General features: G+C 40.1%; 1 protein-coding gene across 2 annotated transcripts in view; it reads right to left on the bottom strand.

Annotated features, from left to right (window-relative positions):
• Positions 1-27,049, bottom strand: part of WDR33 (WD repeat domain 33) — a 69,301-nt gene that overhangs the window by 4,617 nt on the left and 37,635 nt on the right. Inside the window, exons 8-19 of one of the 2 annotated variants that reach the window (XM_059854996.1) lie at positions 12,888-13,014; positions 12,208-12,362; positions 12,007-12,085; positions 11,381-11,491; positions 10,524-10,618; positions 10,307-10,315; positions 9,557-9,643; positions 9,210-9,349; positions 8,735-8,887; positions 7,335-8,381; positions 3,597-3,699; positions 2,855-3,317 (exon numbers count right to left, since the gene is read on the bottom strand). In XM_059854996.1, coding sequence (XP_059710979.1) covers positions 2,855-3,317; positions 3,597-3,699; positions 7,335-8,381; positions 8,735-8,887; positions 9,210-9,349; positions 9,557-9,643; positions 10,307-10,315; positions 10,524-10,618; positions 11,381-11,491; positions 12,007-12,085; positions 12,208-12,362; positions 12,888-13,014 — 2,569 coding nt within the window. Of the gene's footprint in view, positions 1-2,854; positions 3,318-3,596; positions 3,700-7,334; positions 8,382-8,734; positions 8,888-9,209; positions 9,350-9,556; positions 9,644-9,987; positions 10,316-10,523; positions 10,619-11,380; positions 11,492-12,006; positions 12,086-12,207; positions 12,363-12,887; positions 13,015-27,049 lie in introns of those variants that run through there. The other variant, XM_059854995.1, reaches the window with a different exon arrangement.

Here is a 27,049-nt window from a genome sequence, read left to right as displayed (position 1 = left end):
ATTATGACCCTGAAGTTGATAACTGCTGTCTAGTAAGTACCAAGGGCACCTTCAGGAATTTGCTACAACTGGTTCTGCACAGCATCTTAGCTGAGTACAGCTCCTCCAGCGCTGCACTGGGGGCCTTGGACAGCCCTTCAGAGAGGAGAATGGCTCTTGCTGAGCTGTCAGTGCCATGCCAGGTGAGCCTGCAGCTGCCTGTGAGAGTAACTAGCAGTTCTGTTCCTGACACAAGCAGTTCAAACACCTGGAGGGTTTGCAAAGCTCAGCCCTGCCCTGTGAGGACGCCTGTCTGTCACAGCCCAGCTAAGGTGTTCCGGTGGTGCAGGCACACTGGTGTCCCCACCGTGCCACCCCACGCTACTCTGCCCACCCTCAGTGACAGCACACGGTGTGGAGCTCTCCTTGCCCAGTCACAGATGCCTCCCACCTCCCCAGTGTTCCCAGTTGCACACTGGCTGAACTGGGAGCACCGCAGTATTCCCGTGGTGTTGGCTGAGTGCAGCATCCCCTTCCCCAGCACATTAACGACACAGTGCATCCTATTACAAGCAAAACTTTAGATACTTTTATTTAGAATTTTAACAACATTAACCTTTTAATTACAAATTTAAATATTTTAACAGTAGTCATAACACAATACAATATTCTTAAACTTTTACATTGTTTTTAATAAAAAACAATAGGTCTGTCTCCACCTCCCAGAAAACAACCACAATACAGAGAGGAGGCTGCTGTGCCTGTACAGGTACAACAGTGGATGGAGGAGTGCTTTGTATGGACCATGAACCATTCACATTAACCTGGATGGTTTGGGAAAACAAACTCAACAGTTTCAGGTACAAATGGTTCAAATAATCACAGAGCAATATTGTTTAGCCTTGAAAGAGCACAGTCCTCTAGAGGTTTCTTAGAGGGCCTCCTGCTTTAATACTGATAGGGTGTGATTCAACTTAGCTTGGAAATTAACCAAGATTTTCAACACGAGGCCCCAGGGCTGCAGGAACAGGGCCTTTCCTATTTCAGGCAACTCATGGACACAGTTGAGTTTTGAAATCTACAATACCTATGCCTGACACAGCCACAGCTCCTAATACTGTGTTATGGATATCCTTATTTGCCTTTTTATATCAGTCACACATAAAACCCTGCCTTGCATCGGGTTCAGTTCCTGTTAGACTGCTCTCACATCTTCTTCCCCGAGGCCTAGGACCTTACTGTACACAACTACACACTGTGCAGATTAGCAGGCAGGAAGAGGCAGGTCTCTGCAGCAGAAGCATCATGTTGATATAGAGTAAGAACAGGACAAGGATGAAAAGGATGGGAAATTAGAGAGAAACACACATACACACATTTGCCTCTCATGCTTGATCAAACCAATTACAATCTCAATTTCAAACCAAGTCAGCTAAACGAGTGGTTGGGATTAAGTCCACCACAGCATCTGCAGTAAATGGCACCTAGTTCACCTTCATTCCAAGAAAATCATCAAATTTACAAGCACAGTGAGCCTTTTAGAGCCCTGTGCCATTTCACTTCAAACTTTCTGGGCAAACACTTGTACTCTGATAAATAGAATACTCTTAGTTCAAAAGTCAGATTTGCAGGTCACAAGGTTCTTGTTTCCTTTCCTGAAACTTTTTAAAGATCAGGACCATAATAAAATATTTGGCAGTCCCTAAGTATTTTCAATATAAGATCTGAAAAATCTCTACTGAGCTTCTAAAAGTCTTGTCTGCTGTGTCTTTTAGAGTTCTGTGATGCAGACCATTGGACCACTGGACCATCCAACTGGATTTTCTCTGGCTTTACTTTTTAAAAATGGCTTTAATTGTTACCTTCTTTAAGTTACAGTTCATTTCTTTTCATACTCTTCACACAAAAGGAAGTTACATCTTACAGAGCTAGGTAGAAAATAGCTAAAAGAAGAGCTGTATAGATGCAAAGTAAAAGGAATGTAAGAAAATGATTAAAAAGGCAACTAAAACACACAAAATTCACATTATGTGGAGACCACAGCATATTTGTAACAAGCACATGTTCTTATACATAGAGAGTTGGTGGTCAGTGAGAGGCTTAGACCTTGGAGGCCAAATTTCATTTAATTAAACTAACATAAATCTGGAGCAATTTTGCTGATAATTAATTTCAGTGACAGCATTAATTCCTCCATATTTACATTGGTAACTAAAAGCAAATTTATCCCTTTGTGATTTATTCGGAGATTGTGAGCAATGACAAGGACATTGCTGTAAATCAGATTATTTTTGAGTTCTTCACTTGGCATAAAGAAATAAGTCAGAGAAATAAAATTTCTACAAGCAAACGCATGAAAAAATAGTCTCGACAGTCCAACAGATGCTGTAAGTCTGGCCCTTTTATGTGGCAGTCACATCACTGTTCCTGCTCCTTACAAGGGCTTTGCATCTCATCCTACAGTCTCTACAGTCATGCTGTAGTTTGTGACTGGAGACAGAATCTCAAAATCCACTTCTAGCATTCAAAAGTTTGTCACTTTAACCTTTAAGTCTCCTCTCAATTTTCATCAAAACGGTCTCAGATCTTCATCCTGTGTCACTGGATCTTCTCTACAAACTTTCCCCCTTCTCTTTACTTACTGTTTAAAGACACGGAAGCTGCTGTGTACAATGACCATTTTTCAAGTGTTCTTCTATTACTGAATGATTTTTATGGACTCTACACTCAGGTATATTAGAGTTTTCATTTCCTTATTGGTTTCCAGTTTATAAATCTGAAACAGATAGACTCCTTAATGAAAAGGAAACCAGGAATAAAAGAGTTCCCTCCATTTACCCTTTAACCCAAGAAAGAGAAACGGATTTATTCTTACCTCTCGTCTCGCCTTCCTCGGAAGCGCGCATCCTCGGGATCCCGTGGATATCTGTCATCTGAAGGTCTCCGTCCTTCCCAAGCACCAGGAGGCCCCCGGTTGGAACCACCTCCTTCAAATTCCCTGTGATCAGGAGGAAAGGGAGGCCCAGGTCCACCTCGTCTCCATTTCTCATCTTGCAATGGCGGGCCTCCTCTCCCCTCGAACTCTCGTAACCGATGGCCAAATCTCTTGTCAGGGTGGAAATCATCCCGGAAGTCGTCGGGCCGATCGAAGTCATCGTGGAAGTCGGGGTGAGGTCCCCGTCTGTCGGGCATGCCCCTGCTGTCCCTGCCATCACTCCAGTCCTGGCCCCCTCGGAACAGGCCCCTGTCAGGCCCGTGCTCGGGGCCGCCGCTGTTCTGCTCGTGCCGCCTGTCCGACAGCGGGCCCAGGTGATGGTTGGGTGGCCCACGGGCATCGCCTTGAGGGACAAGAACAAATCACAGCAGGTTGCTGTAACCATTTCTAAATCACTTCAGGATGCTCTAGTTCATACAGTTCTAGAAAGCATATGGGATACCTTTCACATGAAACAATATTCCTGAGAACATTTTTCCCGTATATCCCACCCTACAGAAGCTTTTCTCTCAGCCATGACCCTGCCTTGTGCAGCAGCCACTTCTCCCTGGGTGCACTGCCCTGGGACAGCCCCTCTTTAAGGGGACTGACTCCCAGGAGAACAGCCAAGATGTTGAATTACCTTTATTAAGACCAGGTCCTTGGTTGTGAGGGCCCAGACGACCTTGTCCTCCTTGCTGGCCCAGGCCTGGTATCAGCGGAGGAGGACCCGGGTTCTGTCCATCCTGTGAGCATGGAAGAACAAAAGCCACGTGAATTCCACGTGTGAGAAATTAAAAATGTTTGCAGGAGTGCAAACCAATTTTCTTTCCATACGGTCTGCATCTGTACAGGTTGTACACAGAAACAGCTCATGTTCCAATGGCTTCAGCCTCAGTTTCCAGACATTCACATGCTTCAGTCACTGAGAAATACAGCATTTTGCAGCTGTTCACGTTTTGTCTGTCACAGCCAAAGATGATAAAGCTCATGTTCCTCCTGAGTATGAATATTCTATAAGAATGTATTGAATTTATTGAGTATTTGATACAAATATTCTGTTCCTCTGGAGGAACAAAGGAATTTTCCTGAGGAAAATGTGTAAATTTGTTTGAAAAATATCAGGTACTGAAGAGCTTCACAGACCAAAGATACCAAAGATTTCATTTGGAAATGAACAAAAAAGAGAAACTATATTTACAAAAATAAATATCAAGAATGCTGGGATGAGGGGACAACAATAAGGCCATAAGGGAACCTCTTCTCTAAACCTCTGTAAGTTTTTAACATGGAAATACATGAGTTTCATTTTTAGCATGATGGCAAAGTTCATTTTTCTTCATTTTAGGATAAAGAAAAAGCAGAAGCAGTAGAGTGGGCAGAGCTTTGTGTGCTTTATGTGATCCCAAAGAAAAAAAATAAAGTATGTAAGTGGGTTTTGCTATTTTTTCTCATTTTTTGGTGAATTTTAAAGGATAAAATTATGGTCTTTAAATTCAGCTGCTGTCACAGACTCATGACTGATTTTGACAGGACCTGCTGTGGTGACACTGGTTGGAAAACTGTGTTTGCTCTGATTCTGCCTTTCAACAGCACAGGGCTGACAAAAAAATCCTCATTTGGGGTTTGTGCTTGACTGGAACTGAAAAGGGACATGTAGAGAATTTACACTGCAGATAAAAAATCCAACAATAAAAATATGAACCAGACAGAGCTGAAACCTGCAGGACTGCAATACAAAACCTTCCTCTGCTGACATGACCAAAAAGCCAATCCCCCTCAAATCCTTACTAGAAACCCCTAAAAATGTAATTTTTTCCTAGACATGTCTAGTGTGCAAGATTTAGGCTTGGCCTTCACACTGATTTGTTAAAACCCTGCCAGACTGCAGTCCAGAAATACTTAAACACCTGTACTCCAGCACACCACTGGGTCATAATTACACTGCTTAACTTCTCCATGAATCAAAGTTAAATAATTTCCATTCTCTAAATTTATTTTTGAGAAACACTACCTTTTTGTTTCTGGTTGCAGGGAAGCAGAAATTTTATTTGTGCATTTAGCCCATCATATCTTGAAATATTGTTTTAAATTAAAAATTTATATTCAACTGCAGTGTAGGTGATAAACACAAGAAAGCACACAATTATGTACTACAAACTTCATATTTGCATTGAGTAATTTTGTAAGAATGTTGGGAAAATAAACAAAATAAAAGATCTTGTTTAATGCCCATTAAAAAAACCCCAAAAATCCCCAAAAATACTTTCCTAGTGATGGAATGTTGACTGGAGTCCAGAACAAATCCATCCCCTGACTAGGTAAGAGCCAGCTATCACAGTGATCCTGCTGTTCCTGAGCAAAACCTTGCTGGAGTTCCAGCACTTCCCATATATTTAGCAGATGCTTACTTAAAATAAATTTTATGGAACTTCTTCCATTTATGGAAGTGTTTAACCAAAGCAGCAGTTTTTAGCAGTCAGTAAATAACTCTCCTTAGCAGAAACCTTGATTAGAAACAAGCCATGCTTTGCCAAGCTGGGAACACAGAGCCTTAACTCTGCCTTTTAATGGGATTTCTGTTTCAAAATTCATTCCAGGCCTCAAAATGGGCTTGAGCTGGGAAATATGCAGAGTTTAGAAAGAGGTACTTTACTAAAAGCTGAAAATGTGCATCCCAGCAAATCCAGTGTACAGCCAGGGCAGATAACAGTGATATTTTATATGGAGATTAACCCTTGCAATTATCTCTAATTGTTCTGTGTTAATGTCACAAGCCCTTGATAAAGCAGATATTCACACACTTCTGCTACTGAAAAGGAAGAGAAGTGATTTGTACAGGTTTACAGAAGAAAAAAGCCAAATCCAGAACAGAAAACAAACTCAAATCTATTGTTTTTTAAAAAATCACATATGGGGCCTTTTTAAACAGGAACTATGCTCTATTCATATTACAAAAAAGCAAAATGGAGCAAAACCTGACATTATCAATTTTAAAATATGCTAATTTTTAAAAGCCATTACCATACTAAAGGTGCACAAGGAAGGAAGAATGGGTTAAAATACCTCACTATGTCATTTTTTAGTATCTGAAAAAGCCTTGAAGATAGGCTTGTTATTCAAAGAAAATAACCAGCTACCCATCAAAAGCACCCTACTGAATTCCAAAGTGTCAGTGGCAAGGACAGGGCAATTATTCTCAAAGAAAAATGAGTCTCCCTGGGATAGCAATGAGCAAGAACTCTGCTGGTTTAAGTTATATAGTTGGGGAACCAACTCTCCTTTGGTAACTTGGGTACTTCTGAAATCTCAGCAGCAGTGGCACATTAACAGCCTTCTGGAGGGAATTATTGGTTTGTAAGGAAAAAATATTCAAATAAACCCACAACTTGTGGGCTACTCTGCTTCAGTCTGAAAAGGAATCCCTGAGCTAAAGCCCATTTGAATATTCAGTTCCTCATTGTGACTGGTACTGGACTACACACTAAGTACTCTGCATGCCTAAAGCCTTGACTGAAATTATTGAGTCCAGGTCAATTGTCTAAAATAGACAATTCTGGTTAAAAACCAACACACATTTTCTTTTTTCAATTCAGTGTGGGGTTTTTCTTCCCCAAACTTCCCTTTCAAAATTCACCTAGAACTGAAGACACTTGAGACAAAGTAAGAGCTGGTGCTATTCAGCTAGGAACTTATGGGAGGCAATAACCACAGAGAGCTCTGTGTGATGTGTAGTAGAGCAGAAAATGCAAAGTGCTGTGTCCCTCTCTATCCCTCTGCACTTAGAGTCAACTGTTAAGTGCAACCAGACCTAAGCTGGTTCCAGGTGTGTCAGCATCTATGGTAAATCCATCCCATAGTTTGGATTAACTACTCTGGACAACTGACAGATGGCAATACCTTGCTTTAATTAATACATTAATTATATTTAATACTTTTCTTATGTTCAGTTTCTTTAAATTTTACTTTAGTCTGCTCCCAGTGAAATACTCCGCTTAGGACAGTTCAGTGTCTTTAAATTAAAAAAAAAAGAAAAAAAGGAGTTTCTCTTAAGGTTCCATATTTTCATAGCAGACAGGTTTCTGTACTATTCCCAACAATCTCTTTCCACAGTTACCTGTCATAGAATCATGAATACTTAGGGTTGGAAATGACCATTAAGATCACCTATTTCCAATCCCCCTGCCGTGGGCAAGGACACCTTCTACTGTTTCCAAGCTACAGAACCCTTTTTATCATTACTCCAATTTTCCTGAGGCCTCAGTCCTGCCAGGAATCCCCAACCTCCATTCTCTGAGCTCCTGCTGTGCATTTCTCCTGCACAGACAGCCATCACTCCCCCCTTCTGAGAGCTGCCCTTGCTCCAGAGACCCCCACGTACCTGATTGAAGGGGGGGCGAGGCCCATCCCCCAAGAGAGGCGTTTTCTGCTGCTGGAAGGGCAGAGGGCCCTGCGAAGGGTGCGGCCCCCTCGAAGGGTTTGGCTGTCCCTGAGGTCCTTGCATGTTTCCTTGAGGCCCCACCAAGGAGCCTTGTGGAGGTCCCTGCTGGCCCTGGGGACCGGGTGGCCCACGCATTTCTTGTGGCGGTCCCAGCATTGAACCTTGAGGCGGGGGTCCCTGAAGGCCCCGCATCTCCTGGGGACCATGTCCTAGTAAACCACTTTGCATATGAGGACCTCTCATTTCTTGTGGGTGACCCATCATCATCCCTTGTGGATTAGGTCCCTGGTTATCTCTGGGCCCTGGTGGACCCTGCATCCCTCTTGGATTAAGTCCCATCAAAGGCCCTTGAGATATGGGGCCCTGCATGCCTTGAGATCCCGGAGCTCCTTGCATGCCGTGAGGAAGAGGTCCTTGCATTCCTCGTGGACCAGGTGGCCCCTGCATTCCTTGACCTCCAGGGGGACCCTGAGGACCCAGGTGACCTTGTGGGCCAGGTGGGCCCTGGGGTCCTAAATGAGTCTGGGACCCGGGCAGGCCCTGGGGTCCCAAGTGTCCCTGAGGGCCAGCGCTGCCCTGCGGGCCTGGGGGCCCCATCGGCCCGTGAGGGCCCGGATGTCTCTGCATTCCTTGATGTCCGTGTAAATCCTGAGGCCGTGGCATTCCTTGTGGAGGCCCCTGGGGGCCTGGAGGTCCTTGTGGTCCCATGAACCCTTGTGGACCTCCAGCTCCTTGGTGTAATGGACCTTGAGGTCCCATTTGTCCTTGGGGTCCCGGAGGTCTGAACTGTCCTTGTGGACCAGGAGGTCCCATCTGAGGCATATTCATTGGCATCTGCTGAGGTGGAAGGGGCTGCTGAAACCCTTGAGGCATCTGTGACATCGGGCCTTGCCCTGGGAAAGGCTGAGGTCCATGGAGAGATCCTCCTGGAGGTGGTGGCTGCACTTGCTCAGCTTGCTTTTGTGCAAGTCTCTCAATCTTCAGTTGCTGTCCAAAAAAGAGAGACAGAAAATCAATTAAGCACAGAAGTATGTTACAACTAAAAATCAAAAGCAGACATCCCTTTTCACAAGAATTTAAGAATGCTTTCCTTGTAACTAACAGAAATCACCAACTGAAGAGACCCACTGGTAAAGTGAGATGGGGGGGCCTCACTGAGGGTTTCACATCATCACACATTAAGTGCAATATCCTGTTCAATTAGATGTCTTCTTTTAAAAAGTGAAAACAGCCAAAAAGGTGAAACTGTTGCAGGAAGCTGCTCACTTCAGTGCTGAAGTCCAAATCTGTCACATAAAGGACTAAAGCAAACTAATTCCCATGTTTCCACACATGCATACCTCCAGGAGTTGTGGGTTTGTGTACTGAAGTGCTGCCATTTCTTGCTCAATCTCTGCCTGTGATTTCTTCTTCTCCTCCAGCTTAATATCCTCCTTTCTATCATTCAATGGCTCAGGTGGGGGAGGCAAAGGAACTTTATTTTGCATCCATGCCTAGAAAGACCAGAAAACACAAGATTAATTCTGTAGAACAACATGTGTGCAACACATTGCTGCGATGAGAAAGGATAAAAGGATATGCTGAAACATTTTGTAGCATGGATACTTGAAAGTAAAAACAATGCTGAATAAAACTTCCTTATCTTATTTAACCCAATATTTTATGTTTAAATAGTAATTAAACTAGCTACTGTGGTAAACTGCATGGGGTGTTGATACAGGGGAGCTGTAAAATCCAAAACATTTCAAAAGACATACACTTTTTGAAGCTGGGAAAAGAACAGGTTGTTCTGCTCATTCTGTATCAGGTACTTACCTGCTGAAACTGTGCTGGTATTGGTTTTGCATAGGGAACTTTTTTCTGTGGCACTTTCTTTTGGTCCTTTTGCATTACTTCCTCCATTCCCCAGTCCAGTCCTGGGATTGTCATCTCAATGTCATTGGATTCATCTTTCCCTTTGGCATCAGGGAAACAAACAGTCAGAGCAGTGCAGGCTTGCACAAAGATCCTTTATTTTTTCACAGAAGTTTTCAGCTCATCCTTCTTTACAGAGCAAATATGCACTACACAGAACTTCAGAAAAGAGCTCCCAAAGAATATGAAAAGAAGTCCCCCAGTGTCTGGATTGCTCAGGAGAATGCTTCTCCACATCTATTACTTACCCATCTGCTCCTGCTCCATAGCTATTTTCAACTGTTCAGGTATTCCCATCCCAGGAATAACTGCCAGGCTGTTGGGTTCCAGATCATCTAGAGAAAAAAACAATAAAGATTTATACTTGGAAAATATTTATTTACATTACTACTTTATCCCTTTGGATTCTCACATGCTTTCACCATTAGTATCATATTCCAATAATAAATAGATATTTTACAACTGGTAGGTCACAATTTAGTTTCATACATGAATTAGAGGATATTTGAAGAACTGCAAGTTCAGATTCATAAATACACACCAAAAGGTCAGAAATTAGATCCTTTCAGGAAGGTTACATTTTATGCAGAGGCTCAGAAAAAGAAATAACAACCCATAACCAGTCCCATTTTTGTTATAACAAATCTATATATTTTAAAATTTAACTTGTAGTAAAGTGCTGCATTTTAATACCCCCTCCTCCAAAAAGAAAAAAAAAAAAAAGCAAATAATCAAAAATCTGAAGAAACATTTGCAATTACAGGTGGCTGAGGCACACCATTGAGCTGGGCAATCTTGAGCAGCCTAAAATTATTGGAATAAATCCTTAGGAGTAAAGTTTAAAGGTTTTAGTAGAATTCTTATTGCTTTTTCTGTTGCAGTTCAGGACTGCGGGTAGCCTTGAAGACAGATGAAGTTCTCAGGAAGAAAAGGAAACTGGAGATATTGCCAGAGGGAGAGCCAAACCTCCTTCCTGTGATTGACAGAGCAGGTCTTACCTCCTGGAGCTGTGGAAACAGAAGAAAACCCATTGTTGGAATGATGATCACTTATAACACAGGCAGTAAAATCCTCCTTAGAAAAAGGTATTCTGGCCCAAGTGGTCCCCAATGCTATAATTCTGCTTCCCCACCTTACCCAAAAGTGCCACCTAATGACCTAGGCCTGTTCCTGACCCCAATCCTCTTCCTTCCCTACAGAGGAAAAATGCCTCACCATATTCCACCCCATCCTCTGACATCCCAGGCAGCAGGTTCAAGTTGTAACGATCTCGCATTTTATCTCCAGGCCGATTTCTAGTCCAAAACTTGCTGTCAAAAGGAAGTTACATCATCTCATTAAAGGGTCACAAGCATTAACAACTTTTAATCTAATTAGTTCTTTGATTTCTAGTGTAGTATCTTGATTATGTAAGGATTCAAGTCTTACTAAATCAAGTTTAGCTCTAGATCTGAACACAGGGTATGAGCTTCAAGCCAAAAATAAAAAACCCAACATTACAACTTAGAAGATACTTCAAAGTGTAAGTACAAGGGATCAACATCAGATCCTGAAAAAAAAGATTTCTAGTCCGTTCCAAAACCTTCTTGCTCAAGTATATTCTTCACATACACATGTCCTCACAAAAACTTATTGCATTTACAAAATGCACTGTGTTTATAGCATGTCCAACCTGAAAACACAAACTACAGCCTCTGAAGGTGTCTGCAATGTGAAAAGACATGACCAGCAGATTATCTGCAGGAGAAATTGCTGTGGAGATAGGAGTATTTCCTCAGCAAGAAATGACAGGAATTATTTTTTAAAACTTTTCTTCAGTGGATTTAAAGGCTCCCTCCCACCAACCAAAATCATAATACTTGTTACAAGAGGTCAGACTCTACCTTGAAATATGAAATGTCAGTGCTGCCTTAGTGCTTCCTAACTTATGGACATAAGTAGTGTCTCTGCTTTGCCCACTGGCTGTGTAGCAGAACCATCCCAATCTATTTATTCACTGATGCCAAACACTGTTCTAGTTTCTAAAAGTAATTATGTTCCCTTAGACCTTCTCTTTAAATACTTGAAATTACCTGGTGTGATCATTTGAGCCTGAACACAGAATGTGTCCAAGGGGATGCCATGCCAGACTCCAGATCATTCCTTCATGGGCCATTTCCATTCCACCAACCTCCTTCTCAACCCTGATATATTAAAAAAAAGTAAAAATTAATCACACACAGCTGAATATCTCCTACAGCTACAACAGAAAACTTCTGCTATGCAGTTGTTGTTCAACCTCTATCCCATATTTTGTCAAATTTAAGTCTCTGTCATTTTTCTACTGGGTGAACTGATTGTTCCCTGTGGTTTTAATAGGCAGTTCAGTAATGCAGGGATTTTAAATTGTACATTTAAAATCAAAACAATTACAGTACCTCAGAACAAGCTTTAAGAAACTAGGATTTTCAACCACTCATCACAAAACACACGGCTGGTTTTGTGCAAGCAATTGTATCCTTTAAAGCACATTTCTACAGGAAAACTTCTTCATAAAAGAAGCATATTAACAAATTCTTCAGGTGCAGAGAAAAACTATTATCACAAATATGCATGTTAAATATGGACCTAAAAGGGAAAAGAGGTATTTTGTGTTTTGTCTAACAGCTTGCACAGCTGACCAACACCTTTCCAACATGCTGATGAAAATGCCACATACCCAACATGCCAGAAGAGCAAGGACCCATCAGACCCTCCACTGGCAAACAGCCCTTCATGAACAGGATGCCAGGCCACAGCTGAAACACACAGCAAGCCACAATCACAAGGTATAATACCAGGATTTCTAATGAATGGAAATAATTTTAATTTTAAATCTAAGCTTAATAATAACAATCTACATAATAAAAAGAGTTCTGACCTGTGGCCTCTTTCTTATGCCCCCTGAAGACCTGCAGTTCTTCCTTCAGGTTCCGGATGTCGAAGAGCTTGCAGAGGTGGTCACGAGAAGCTGTCAGCAGCCAGTTGCCATTGAGATTCAGTTTCACCTCCATCACTGTGTTTTTGTGAGCATGTCTGCAAGGAGAAAGAAGCAAACAGATTGTTTGTCCTGAAGCTGGTTTCTCAGACACAGATAAAAATGTGTTGTTTGCCAGTCACAAATATTCAGGTTAATAACAAGGCAGTCCAGGCTACTAAAGCAGAACACTGGGGCTTCCTGTGCAAAAGCCCTGTGCTTTAATTCTGGTTTTTTGTACTGCAAAGCAACTGGTAGCACTCACTGAGAAAGTATCCAGTTACTGTGCATGTTTCTACTGCCATAACAAAGTTTTTATCAGCCAGATGAAACATCTCATTTGTTTTTCCCTGTCTCAGTCTGCAGGAGAACTGTGTGGCTAGATAGGGACTTTCCAGGTAGGGACTTGTCCTCATCTAATCTCTGGATATTCTGGCACAGCTAAAGCACCAGCTTCATGTGTGAAGCCACTGTGTATGGCTGAAAATTGTGAGGAAAAGAGCTGAGAAGGGAATTAAGAAAAGATTATTTTACAAAGTTAGTTTATATTTGAGCAAATCAAAAGTCTGTGGGTAAGAACTTACAGCGTGGCAAGGCTCTGGCCAGTCTTTGGATCCCAGAACTTGATGGGCTGTTGGCTATCTTTACTTCCTGAAACAACTAATCCCTTGGTTGGATGCCAGTCAACACATTTCACATCTGCTCCATGGCCTGTTAAGATAAAAATTGTCCATTCTGAGATTTCACAGACACTGAAAAGTTACAGGGTGCACACCTTATAACTAATTTAAAACTGAATGAAAACATCACAGAGCACAGGTTACAAAACATAAAGTAAATAAAATCTCTTCCAAGTTATTTAGCTTGCCTTCCTTCCCACTAATTAATGGAGCATTTTCTCCTCAGATGACGCCCTCAAATCAAGCTCACTGGAAAAATTATCTAAGAAGTTTCTGTTTAAATTGGCACTTTTCTTTAGGCTTTGGCCTTAGACAACTTCACAGTATTTTAAATGTAGCACTGATGAAGCATTTATATGGAGGTGGTGAGGTAAAATGATTGTGTGACACTTCTCTTTCAGTGAAAAACTGAGAAAATATAAAGCAAATAACTCTTTGTTCCTATCCCATCAGTACTTTTACTGTCTTCTCAGAAAATAAGCAAAGAAATTAAATAATGGATCTGAAAATTAAATTAGTATATGATGAGAAGAAAACATACGAGATGTGATCTCTTACCAGTTTACAGGGATTCAGGTTTTTCCAATGCTTAAGAGTTAGCAAAGAAAAACCCTTGTGATATAATTTCCTTTTAAATTGACTGAACTTGAGAGAGAATCAGTGCTGTTCAGATGAGCTAAAATCCATCCAAAAAAAACAACAACAACAAAAAAAGCCTGTTCCTGCTGCATGACAAAATGAGGTTCCTGAGGTTAACTATAGGAATGAAATAACAAGCAATAATTTCCTTCTCCAATCTCTCTCCACACCAGCCCACTTCAAGGCAGGGCCAACAGTAATATTCCATCCCAGAACATGAGGCAGCATGCAGTAACTGAAGAAAAAAGCAGTTTGAGAAAGGAGGGTCTGCCTGCAACATGAAGGCACTGAAGTGATAAATGGCATGGAAGAATGGGAGCATTCTCCAGGAAAAACTAAGCATTGCCATCAAGTCAGACAGCTCCCACACAGACTGCTCTGCTACACAGTGGAACACACAAGTTAAAGAAGCACAAGCTGTCTCTACACAGATCTCACTTTGACAAGACATTAAAAATAAGCATCAGTTGCAATTTTCCTGAGGCCACAGAAAAATCAAATTGGAATTGATGACCTTCTGAGCCCTGAAATCACAAGCCAAAGATTAAAAGGATAAAGGTGGTTACTGCTTATTGAAGGATCCTTCAGGTGCACTTATGGCAAAATGCACATGTGATACAGGGCTATGATACTTTTATAAGTTTAGAAATTAGCATAATTTACAAGAATCTCCAATTAAAAGTACAGTTAATTAAGTAATTCCCCCCTTGGTTCAGCCTCCTACTGAAGCCTCCCCCCTTTCTCCTAGCCCCACACTGTTCATGTCTACATACATGGGGAAGCAGAAGAAGGGCCTTGGTTCATGAAGAAGAGAGAGTAGAAGGGGATTCCAGGAATGTGTCTGTCTAACAAGTACTGGAAAAGTACTGAATGCTGGGTGAGAAACCATGTAACTATACAATAAGTCTACAGAGACAGGAATATATGCAAAATATAAAAAAAGCAAAAATCTTTTGGCATCAGAATAAAGAATATACTTGTATCTTAAAATAGAAGCAAATTCATAACACATAGAACACACTCTCCAGTGAGTGCAACTTTCCTCCTCTCCAGAGGACAGACAGGGAAGAGGTTCTTGACCAAAGGAGAAATGAATCCAGCCTTGGCAAGTATATGGGAACAGCTATAAGACCTGACTGACAATGTAGATGAAGGAACCCAAGCTCCTCCCCAGGTACAGCAGGCAGAATTGTCTTTGGAATATTTAGGGTTTCAGGGAAGAGCAAGAGCTTCAAGTTGCCAAGACCATCAATGTGCTCTGGTGGTCTGGGCTACCAAGAGACACTCTGAGATGCAGTGTTTCCTTTCTCTCTGGCTTTCCTAATGCAGAAAGAAGTGACAGGCACTGTCTGCATTTGCTGTGTCTAAATCTCTCAACTAAAACATGAAGCTGAATGCTGAACAAATCTTGCTTCCCAGTGTTTATTTGGAAGCAACAATTCAGCCAGGAGTAAGGGAGAAAGTGCTCCTCCTGCACAGGGGAGGGGAATCCATGCTCACAGATTTCCAGCTAAGGATGTTCTGTAGGTAGTTGCTATCATGCAGTCCACAGGAAAAGAGAGAAGATTTTAATTCAAGACCCTCATAGAAAAACACCCCATTAAAGTTAATACTTGGTTGAACCATATGAAAATGTGCTCAGACTAGAATGCTTGAGAACCATCAAAGATATGAAATAAACCAAGCCCAGCAAACCATAAAAATCTGCTACCTGCATGGAGTGACATTGGCACTGTTGCTGCTCCTGAAACAAAGACAACTAGCAATGGAAAAGCACAGGAAAACATAGGGCTAACTATCTTTGATGGAAAAGATTGCATCCAGAAAGCAAGTGATGCTGGTGAAAGGCCATCTCTGGGTGACAGCTCATCCTGAACAAGGCCCTGCTTTAGGCTCTTCTTGAGTTAAGCCAGCCCAAACACAAATATGTACCCTGAGAAAGATAAGGTTTAGAATGGGCAATGTTAAACAGAGCAATTGTAGCACCCACCCTTTCAGAGTCTTCAGAAGGGAGAGGCAGTGACAGACAGCACAGGCTGACAGGCTGCTGGGATGGGCCCAGAGCTGAGAGGCAGGAGAAGACCCCAGGACACTCAGAACTTGTAACCAGAGCAGATAAACCACTGGGCACTTATCTAAAGGCTTTTGGCTATCAGCACATTCATACTGTCCATGGGGATCAGAAGACACTTAGAGTATTTAAGCCCATAATTGTTATAACCTTTGTATGGTTAAACAGGTCACTGGTATTTCCTGCAAAGAGCTTTCTTTCAACCAGGGCACTCTGGATTATGGCAGCAGAGGGGAAAGCTGGGACCCTTTTTTGTAATTTAACCAGTGATGGATCCTGCCCCCAACAGAGCCTCTGAGCCCCAGCTCTGCAGAAATGGGACTATCACACACTTAGCTTTAGCTTCCTAATGCAATGAAGCTTTCTCAAGAGAAAATAAATTTTTCCCTACAACAATTATGCTTTAAATAAACTATTCACAAGGGATGAACTAACTCAGAACATTCACATAACCAAAATAACTGAACAGCATCATCTAATCAGACCTTTCATAATTTCTTTTAAAATTGAAGCAACTGACGTTGTATATTGCTTTTCCTTCTTTCTGCTGAGAGATGGGCACACTATTATCTGTAATGAGACACACGATGCAGAAAATACATTTAAAATAACATTCCAGAGAAAAAGCCACCTCACAGATTTTATTTCACAGTTGTTTTCAGTTCTTAGTGTTGGGAATCAGCCTCTTCTCTGGTACAAAACCCCCTTGTCCCCAGACACCAAGCTCAGAAAACCTTAATTCATGCAAATCTCTGCAGTTTACATTCCCTGTTTGCCGACAACAGCTTTTGCTCAGTAATTTCAACACTCACACACACATATCTGCCTCTCTGCTCAGAGCTGCAGGGTGAGAACTCCTCTCTGAACAACTCCTTCTCCTTTGCATGGACCTTATAATCAACTCCCTGTCTTGTAGGGACACTTTAAGGATAAATGAATTGAAATGTGTGAATTGTGTAGGAGCTGTGGCAATAGAAGGCCCACAAACAAACCAAAATGAAAGACTGAAGGCAAAGATTTTTGAGAAACTCAAGTAAATTAAAATCAAGAGTGAAGGTCTGAGCATAAACCTATATACAAACACTTGCTGGTTTTACTTACTACAACTTTTTCCAACCATTAGAAAAATTTGCAGAAAACCAAAGACAGGCACATGTAGCACCTTTGAAAAGCTCAGATACAAAAGTAGTTCCCTACTATTACCTTTCACATGCATAATAAATGCTTTGAGTGCCCTTAGTCACAACCTTCTTAATTAAAATACTGACTGTTAGTACTTCTAGCCAATTTCTTTGAAGGGCTGTTCTTTAAAAGACACTGAACAGAAATGCTGGCTAGTGAATACCAGGATTATGTATAATGGTATTTGATCAAATAAAGTATGTTAGAAGTCTGAAAAGTACACATAAGAACATAATTTTTCCCCCAACCTCAGATTAATTTCTGCATTTATGACTTTCTGAACATAGCTTATAGTGAAAAAAAGCTGGTTTGAATCACTGTCTCTATATTACAGTCTAAAATATCCATATATTTTTTTAATGCAACTGTCTATAGCAGCTTTAGACAAATCACCTTTATTGCTGTAGCTTAACTTTCCTGTTTTATATTCTTTCCCCATGGAATGTGCCCCATTCTGAATGCACATAAATTCAAAGAGAATTTTATAGATGATATTGGAAAATTTCTAGATCCTTCTCAGCAATTATGTGAATGTAGATACACATACTAAGATGCCAGTCTTAAGGCATCTTCACATTTTTACACCCACATTCCAAAGAAAATGGGTATTTATAACTTTTTATATTTTAAAGAATTGACAATAATTTAGCTGCAATGATACTGCTTGTAATTTAGAATTCTATTTGTTTGGATTTTTTTAAAATTCTGTTCTAAATGGGGAGTAAACAGAGTTGTATATCCCCCCATACAGCCTGGTTAAATCACAGCTTTTTTGTCACCACACACTGACATTGACCTTCCTGCTCTCTGTGTCCTCAAAACAACATCACACCTCTCAGAGAGCAGGGCCTTGGCACAGGATTATCTCCAAGGGATCTGCAAAGAAGTCCTCTAAAAAACGAACCAAACAAGTGTTTTGGAGTCTGCCTATAGCCTGTACCAACAACTTAAAAAAAGTCAAACCAGAAAAAATTAATATTTGATAGGAATATCAAATAATTTCAAGCCTCACAGTGACAGTTTATGTCAAAGTAACTACTGAACAGCATTAGGTCTTACAAAAACCAAGCTAGGGTTCTCCACCCCCAAAAATGAGAGGGCAAGGAAGAAGGGACAGAAAAGAGACCTGCAAGTCAAAGATAATGGGAACAATGTTAGCAGAAAGGAATTCCAAGTTTTCTATATAATTCCATTAGAATTTACTATTTGCTTCCAGCCTATTAGGCAAATAGGATTATTCTGCCATTATTCTGTTCCATTTTTAGGAAAGGCTTTTGAAATGTCTCGTGGCAGTCACCCACTCCCCAGAAATCCCCTGTTCCAAGCACAGCTCACTGAGGAACTGAACACCCCACACCTAAAACAACCTGGGCAGTTTTGATCCCACTGATCAGCTCAGCAGGAAGGGCAGGTTTATATTTACTTTCAGTAATTCAGTGTTCTTTGCCCTATCAAGTTATGTGAACTGCCCTCACCCAAGAGGTGTCCTGGGAGCTCTTGCACTTCCTCTTCTCCACTGCAAGAATGAATACCATAGAAACCCTCCCCCTACAGATACCCAGCCAGCTTGTGCTTTTTAGCATCATGGGGGAGGTTGGTGCATGAAAAATTAAGGGAAAAGTTCCTTTCAGTCTTCATTGGATTGAGAATAATGCCTCCCACCCTACTTTCAGACTTCTGTACCACAAACACAAGTTTTACTGTCCTTTGTTTGCTCAGTCTAGCTCTCTTCTAGATTATTAAACTTGTTATCTAGAGCAACAGCAGAGAGACTGCTGAGGAGTTTTAAGCTACCTACAGGGGATATCTTCTAGATCCTTAGTATTCCACCAATTCACCAACAGAAAGGATCATAATTCATATTCGTTTAAAAATTTATGAATAATTTTCTTTTTTTGCCCTTCTATAATTGTAATTTCTTCCCAGACAAGAGCTCTTGTAACAGGACAGTTTATCATCTGTGAAATCAGGAGTTTAAGAAACAATAATAATCACTAAACACTAATGAAACAGGTATGGGTAAACAAATTACTTTCCCCAAGATCACCCAGAATAGGTAATCAGTGTTCCATAAATGAGTTTAGAATTTCTATGTGCTCATCCCAAACTTAAACCAATCAGTGAACAGTTTGAATTCTACAAAACCCTAATGAACTGGCAAAAAAAATTTAAATTTAATGCTAATTGTGTAAATGCACTGTAAGAATAATGAATAAAAGTTATTACATTACATATAACTACCAGTAAAGTGAATTCTTTACACCTGTGGAAATTCCATGACAGTACCTTCTGTAAAAGCTTGCTTACAGCAAGGGGGAGAAAAGCAGCTGAGTTCCAGTGTACCTGAAGGTTATGAAGGGTTAAGTTTTTTAGCAAATGCTAAACTTAGAGGGATTGTTTAAATTCTTCCATTCACTGAGGCTGAGCAACTCCCAAAGCTGAAATGCATTGTTTTGACCAGAACCAAAAATCACAGAGCTGAAGATGCTTTAGGTCTGTGGTGTCAGGTCCATGATTTTTAATCATTGACTATGTTCATGCTAGAGTTTACCAACACTCTACAGATACCTCTCCTTCTAGACATATTCTCTTTTTTCTAATTCCTGAAGTTATTTTTGGGCTTTATCCCTACCTACACCTAATCAGGTTATTTATGCTGTAAAACATTTCAGGACAAAACAAGTCTGACTGAGACCAGCATCTGTCAAAAGCTGTTTAACATTCTCTTTGTGAGAACAACAACAACAAAAAAAATCAATTAAATATGCATGTTTCATAATTTCTAATCATTAGACACAGTAAAGTCATATCTAGACTGACCACAGATAAATATCAACACTATGTTATTTTAGTATGTAAAAATATTACTGAAGTGTCACTAATTTTGCTTAATCAGCATTCAGATATTTTAACTTAGCACCAATTTTATGCACTTAATCCCCTATTTATATCATTAAGAGCACCTCTGGGATGGAGATCACCTATGTGATGATGCTTTAGATGCAGCACAATGCTTTAGTGCAATACAGCAGTCATTATTTCTACTTAAAAAGTCACTACTGATCTTAAAAAAAGCCAAACATTAGAAAGCTCAGAGCTAGCTCAGAAGAAATGACAGAGAAAAAAAGGGCAGAAAGTGTCAAAAGAGAAGATACACCCCATTAAAACTTCCAACACCTTCTTATTTCAAATAGAAATGTGAGTGCTTAGCAGTAATGCAGCTGAATTCAAGGACCAAGACAGGTTTTCCTCACAGTTAAATTATTTATGAAATGCAGGCTGGATTCTACTTTGCACTCAGGCACAGTTATTTACTAAAATTCTCATTCTCATTCCATACTTATCTACTAAAATTCTCATTGCTATTTATGATTTCTTTGCATGTACTTATCAGAGAATTAAAAGGAAGTTTTTTTAATTGCAAAAGGTGGAACTTTTTTTTTTTTTTCCTGTTTACATTACCTGTAAAGTAGCTGGGACTAGATGTTCTTTTGTGTTAAAAAATTAGCCAGCCTACTTTGAAAGCAGCAACACACTTGCTTTTCATTGACAGAAAATATTTATTTACAAGGGCATTTACATGTAATGATAAGAAAAATATCGTACAAGAAACATTAAAAAAATGAACAGCAATTGTAAGAAAATCTCTCATGCTTCATAACATCAACATGTGACAGGAGCCAAACCCCCATTCCCTCAGGAAGAGTGTCCCAGAGTTTCCTACTGCTTGTTTTCTGGCACCTTCCTCAGAGTCCCTGGCACTGGATCTGCCAAAGCCTGCACTGCCTCTAAGGAGTGCTGGGTGTCTGGAGCCCCAGGCAGGACTGAGCTCATCCAACACAGCAAGGGGAGAACAGAACAGGGGTGAGCACAGCTGTGCCCAGGAGTGGAACAACACTGCTCCTTCGAGGGCAGGAAAAGCATCAGATGATGCTTAACAGTTGAGAAATTCCATTATTTTGGCAATCATGAGTCTGTAGTTTCAGTAGCTTTGTGACCTCATATCTGGGTACAAAATCAATTTGCTGGGCAGTATATTGTTTTGTAAAAATAGACCAAAATATTTTCCATATAAAAACGTTCCCAGTCAAGTCCTCCAAACATGAACCAAAAAGTGTTTTGGAGTCTGCCTAGAGCCTGTATCATCAACTTAAAAAAGCCAAGCCAGAAAAAATTAATTTGATAAGAATATCAAATGATTTGAAGCCTCACAGTGAGAGTTTATGTCAAAGTAATAACCACTGAACAGTCAGAACACACATTTGTATTTTATGAACCAAGAACAAAGCGAGGCATGAGTTAAAAACTGGTGCCTGAAGCCAAGCTTCCAGGAACTGATGGGATTCCAAGATGAACTGAACCTAGAGTACCTTCAGTGGGGTTTTTAAACACATACTAAGAAACTAGTTCTGGTCACTAATTCCTGAAATGATGACTTGGTGTGGTTACTTCCTGCCAACAGGGAGTCACAATCCCCACCTTGCCACCAGCACTCTTCTGCCAAGCCCTTGCCTCTCACACCTGTGTGACACCTTGAAGTGTCACAAAAAGTTGGTGACACTTTGTGACACTTAAAGTTTGATAGTTTTACTGAAACTACAGCAAGTAATGCAAAGAAAGAATGCCAAAACCACAGTATCAATTTATATATATTTTGAAATTAACTTGAAGCTAATAAAGGAACTTTGGTGCATCCCAAAATTCATCCTGGCAATTTAGTTAACAGAGGGGAAAGGAAGGAAATCAGGGCAGACACTTTACAATTTAGTACCCCCTTACCTCCCTGCTTTGACCAAAACTTTGGTCGAGGTTCTAAGTGGTAAAATCAGAATAAGCTCCCAGCTCTGGGAAGAGAACAAAGACTTCCAGAAAATCTAAGATTTCCAGAAAATCTAATCTAAATCATTAGTATTTATTTCCAGTAATTATTTCCTTTAACATCTTGCCGGATACTCATTTGAGTTCTGCTGGTGATTATGGCTGTTGCAAGAGAAAAGAACAGCCCAAATACCTAGTTTAGAAGTTAATTCAAGTTTCAAAGAAACCCCTGTGTGGGTTTTTTTATGACCAGAGAATTCTCTCAGCAAGATGCAAAAACTAAAAAAAGTATTTGTAGATCTCAGTAAAAGAAGTTACAAGAAGTCTTCTCTTGATATTCCCTTTCTGCCAAGTGAACCCAGAATCCCTTAATAAAAACACCCAACACAGAAGGACTACCAAGATCTTTCAGTTAACTTGATATCTTTAACTGGAAGAATAGCTTTCAATGTGTTTTCATGGTTAAGACAGCAGGGCAGCTTCCTACCTTTTCAATATCCCTTTGAGAGAAGAACTATCACCAGTCAGCCAAGCAAATGACATTTAAAGACAGCCATGATCATCTGGCCAGACCCAGATGAGCACATGTCCAGCCAGGTGCCTTTTTTTCTTTTTTAAGGGACAACACTTCTATAGAAATGATATTTTTCTTCTTGCCAGCCAAAAAATACACACGAGCTATTTCTGACAGTCAGTTTACCAATACAAACCATAATTATGAGCCTGGGGTGAGGTGAGGGGGCAGACAGAAAGATTATTATATAGATTGCAGGAAAAGATTTGTGTCAGTCAATAATCCACTTAGCAAGTGTAAAAGATCCAAGAAGGGATATGAAGATAGAGGCCATTCAATTTGCTCTGTGCATTTTGCAATGCCACCAAGGCTGAGCAAAGTGGGAAGCAGCAGGTCCAGTGAAATAAACTGCTGGCAGAAAGCAGAGCACTGAGTTACAAAGCACTGCTCTTTCTGAGCAGACAGAATTCTCATCTCAAGCAGAAAGGGCCAATTTTCAAGGCACTGAAATACAAAAGGACTGAAAAATGACAGGGACAGAAACCCACCTAATGAACAGAGTACCATGAACTGAAACAGAAAAAATCTGGCATGTAATTATCACATGTAGTATCACACTACCATACAGGCATGTTTAATTTAGCTGTGATTTTGGGGCTAATGAGAAAAAACACAGCAAAATTTAAAAAAATAACTATCTCAGTGAAAAAGTGTAATTGAAATGCAGGAGACAAACAATGTTTTGAATAATGTTGCAGACACCTAAGAGAGAGAAAAACCTTTCATTTGAAATTTTAAGCAGGAGAGATGAGGTCAGGCAAGAGACAGAAACAAGGAATGTTTTCTGTCTTGCTTTAAATTTCTGCACCATCAGTGATCTCATTTCCTCTTATTTTCCTGACTTTCCTCTATCACCACTACACTCCCAGTCCTCTCTTTCTTGCCACCTACTAATTCTGAAATTTAAGAAAATCTTTCCCTCTTTTAGATTTAAAAATAACACTGCAGTTCCTAAGTAAGTAGAGAAATACAAATATCTTTTATTTCTGTTTCAGTTCTAAAAAAAGGTCCCTTATTAAACAACTGTTCTGCAGTGTGGCTGTACAAGTATTTATGAAGCTGTCTAAAATTCTGTGCATCCCCATGTATCATTTTAAAGTCTACAAGCACATGAATGGATCTAAAACAAAGCTCTTCACATGAGACTCAACAGAGAGACAGGGAAAAATATGATGTTCGAAACTTACCAGGGATTTTGTGCAATAAAACCTAACAAAGAAAGGGAGAGATGTCAACAGGAAGAAATGGGATAAAACAATCCAAATAATACTTAAGCAACTCAGATATAGCAAAACCAGGGGGAAAAGATATGGAGAACATGTAAAGATAACATATATGGGCATGAGAAGAAAGGCAAAGGGGCTATCACCAATTTAAGTAGGTTTCCAAACAAAAGGCAATGATTTGTGGAAAATCCTGTCCTCAGATTCATTTACTAACATCACACAGAGATGTGAACAAAACAAGAGAGATGCAATTTTTAAAGTGCAGGAAAAAAAATTGCTGCTACTTCTTAGTGTAAAAAAAAAAAAAGGTTTGACACAGGTGTCCTATGACAACATATTAGAGACTGTTCTTCCAAAACCAGAGCAGGGGAGACAGGAATCAAACACATCTCAGCACATCAAGCTATGGAGAGACTAAATACTTCTTCCAACCCTTCTGTGCTTCTGGAAGTCACTAGCAGTTAGATTTTTTCACTGCCAGCCTCAAAGGAGTAAAAACATCATCCAAGACATGAACATTGTTCCCCTCTGTGATGCAGGTTATAACTGAATTTGTGTTTGAGTCTACAGGGACATGTACCCAGCAGCATATTACAAATTCCCAAAATAAGAAAAAGAAATGATGCAGAATTTGGCAGGAAAGAATCCTAAAAGCTTACTGCAACTGTAACTGCAGTGTTATGTTCTCATGAAGTAATCAGAGCTTCCACAGGAAAAAATGTTGATTAGAACAGGAAAATTGCTGCTCAGAAGCAGAAAAATATTCAATTTCAGTGCTAAACCAACAGCTCCTGGCTGTTATTGCACACCCCTCCATGTTAGCAGCACATACATTGTCTAATATTTCAAAATGAAAATTTTCCAAATACTTAAACAGAAACTTGGTTAGTCAAAAATCTTACACTCTGAGGAAAAATAAGTTTGTCTGAAGCACTTTATGAACTAAAGCTATTTTAGAGCTTTAAAAAAAAATCAAAAAAAATTATAAAAAATTCTAAACAATACATAGAGCCAAAATTTCAGAGAATACATAAAAAGTCATGTGACAGGGACAAAAGAACAGCCAAGACAGAGAATGTCCATCTATCTGTAAGTGCACACAGAACAAAACCAGAAGTTTGACCATCTCTTCAGCAACACTGAGAAAAAAACTTTTCAGTTTTTCTGAAACAATGATCTTGCCTGCAGAATTTTAACTCAGTCTTCTTTGATATGGGATGAGCACCACAGGAGCAATATTAATACCAGAGATTTTAATTATCACCATTCTGCAAATACAAGTTGAAAATATTAACAAGTTATCTGTGGGGCTTTTTTTGCCTGGATTTTGGAGCATTTATTGTACAAAACCAGCACCACAAAATCTGCAACTGTGTAAAAAATGTGGCTCAAACCACCAAAAGAAAACATAACTATATGATAAATTTAAAATTAAAGGTAAAAAAGGAGAAGTGGGATGATGTGGTTCAGAAAGAAGCTTTTTCCTAAGGAATCTTTAGATTTCTCTCAGTGCTTTCTGTAGCAGCTTTTAAAATTTTTCATCTTACACACACTGAAAGGAAGAAAATACAAAATACCTTTCCAGTCTCAGAAATGCACAAACCAGTTCCTATAACCACAATGAACTGGGTTCATATATGAAGCTCCAGAGACAGGAAAAGCTAAAAAGCAAGTGCTCTTGGGAAGATGGGAAATTTGGAAAATAACAGGCAGAAGGAAGGAAGTGGGCTAAGCACAAAAATAATGAGGGGGAGATCATGGCCAGGATGAGGCTGCTCTTCTGGCCTGGAGTGGAACTGATCTGTGCTCCTCAAATAAAACACTTTTTACAGTGCTGTGTGTGATGTCTGTAGCTAAGCTGAGGAACGTGCAGGATTTATCTTCCAGGAAATTGGACTTCAGAAATCTTCCATAAAATAAAATTGCTGATTAAGTGAATCAGTGCTGTGCAGGAGGCAGGAAAAAAGTCACCTCTTCACTTGCACAGATTAATTTCCATACATAGTCTCATAAGGATAAACCAAAGAAAGATGACTGTCATGAGAGAAGATGGTATAATTTCTGTTTAAGGAAGACTAGGTAAGAGCATGTCATTGCTACTGAAATAAGCCACTGAGGAAACTGAAAAAAACCAAATATATCTGTTGGCCAAATGATGCAAGTGCTGCCAAATTTACACTTTGATTTTTTAAATATTTCTGTTAACAGAGCAACTCTGTATTGGGGAGTAAAGTGCATTTTTAACCTTAAAAAGTTAACCAAAAAAAAAAAAAAAAAGAAGCTTTAACAGGTATAATCCCACGTCAACAGTTTATTTTCAGTGCAAATAAAATACAGTTATTGCTTTAGTACACAGAATACACCTCCATCAGGCTGGTCAGGTTTTGGAATACACACTCCCTTGTGAATAATCTGCTGCTAGCAAGATGCAGCTTTACAAGAGTCAGTGTGCCAGGCAGGTGAGCAGCTGCAAGAAGCACTGCACTGGGGAGAGGGGGGAACACCTGACCCTACAAACAGGAGCTTCCTCTGCTGGAGCCTGGGCTGGGAGCACTGCAGCAGCAGCAGGGCCCTGATCTCCCTGAGACAGCACTCCCTGTGCCCTTGGATCACTGCACTCACACAGAAAGCACTGGGGACTGAGCTCTGCAGTCTGCATGACACACATGCATGGCAAAGCAGCAGGAAGTATTCTGCATCATGTACAAAGGAGTAAACCTTCCCAGAAGTTTTTGTTATATAAAAGTTATAGAGCCTGATCATCTATCAAGTGGTTTTAGGAAGGCTTTTCTGCTCTTCTGTGAATTAAAGTTTTTTTGTTAAGGGGGAGAGATTTTCAGAATTATTAGTGCAATTTATCATTTTTCACTAGCAGGTAATTTGTTCATGCTGAGTGGAACTAGAATTAGGACAAAACACCTGGAGAGCAGACCACATCACCTGGAGCAGCTGGGTGACCATTCCCAGCCCTGCAGATGTCCAGCCCACAGTAACTGCGATCCAAGAGCCATGGACAGTAACAAAATGAAAACTTAATTACCTCCTCACCCCTAAGCTTGAGTTCCTCCTGTGCAAGGACTGCAAGGAGTAGATACATCAGGAAAAACATTCTGATACTCTTCATGTCTAATAAATGCACCATTAATTTCTACGGTTTTTAATATGGCACTTTATGTCAAATTAAATTCTAATTCCCTACACTGTTCCCTTTCATACACCAATAATGAACTATGCTTGTTAGTTATTTGTGATAATTGCTGCTGCCAAGTATTTCTCAGAAAAATTGCCTCATGCCTTCCTTACTTGCAAAATAAGTTGAAGTAAGTAAACTTACTTACCAAGTAAATTATTCCATCTTACAAAAAAGTTTTAAAAGAACTTATTCAAACAGCAACATTCTGTTGGAACAAGTCATTAATTTGGTAAATAAATATTGTGCAATGGGTTAAAAACAACTTGTGGAATACCTAGTAAGTCACTTCTGTGGAATAAACCCCCATGACTCAGAACCTCCTCTGAATTTCAGTGAATTACAGTGATTTGCTACACCTGTGGA

The sequence above is a fragment of the Haemorhous mexicanus genome, chromosome 10, assembly GCF_027477595.1.
Source record: "Haemorhous mexicanus isolate bHaeMex1 chromosome 10, bHaeMex1.pri, whole genome shotgun sequence".
In the NCBI taxonomy this organism is placed as follows: domain Eukaryota; kingdom Metazoa; phylum Chordata; class Aves; order Passeriformes; family Fringillidae; genus Haemorhous; species Haemorhous mexicanus.
The sequence above is the reverse complement of the archived record's forward strand: the minus strand, read 5'-3'. Positions and strand labels throughout refer to the sequence as shown.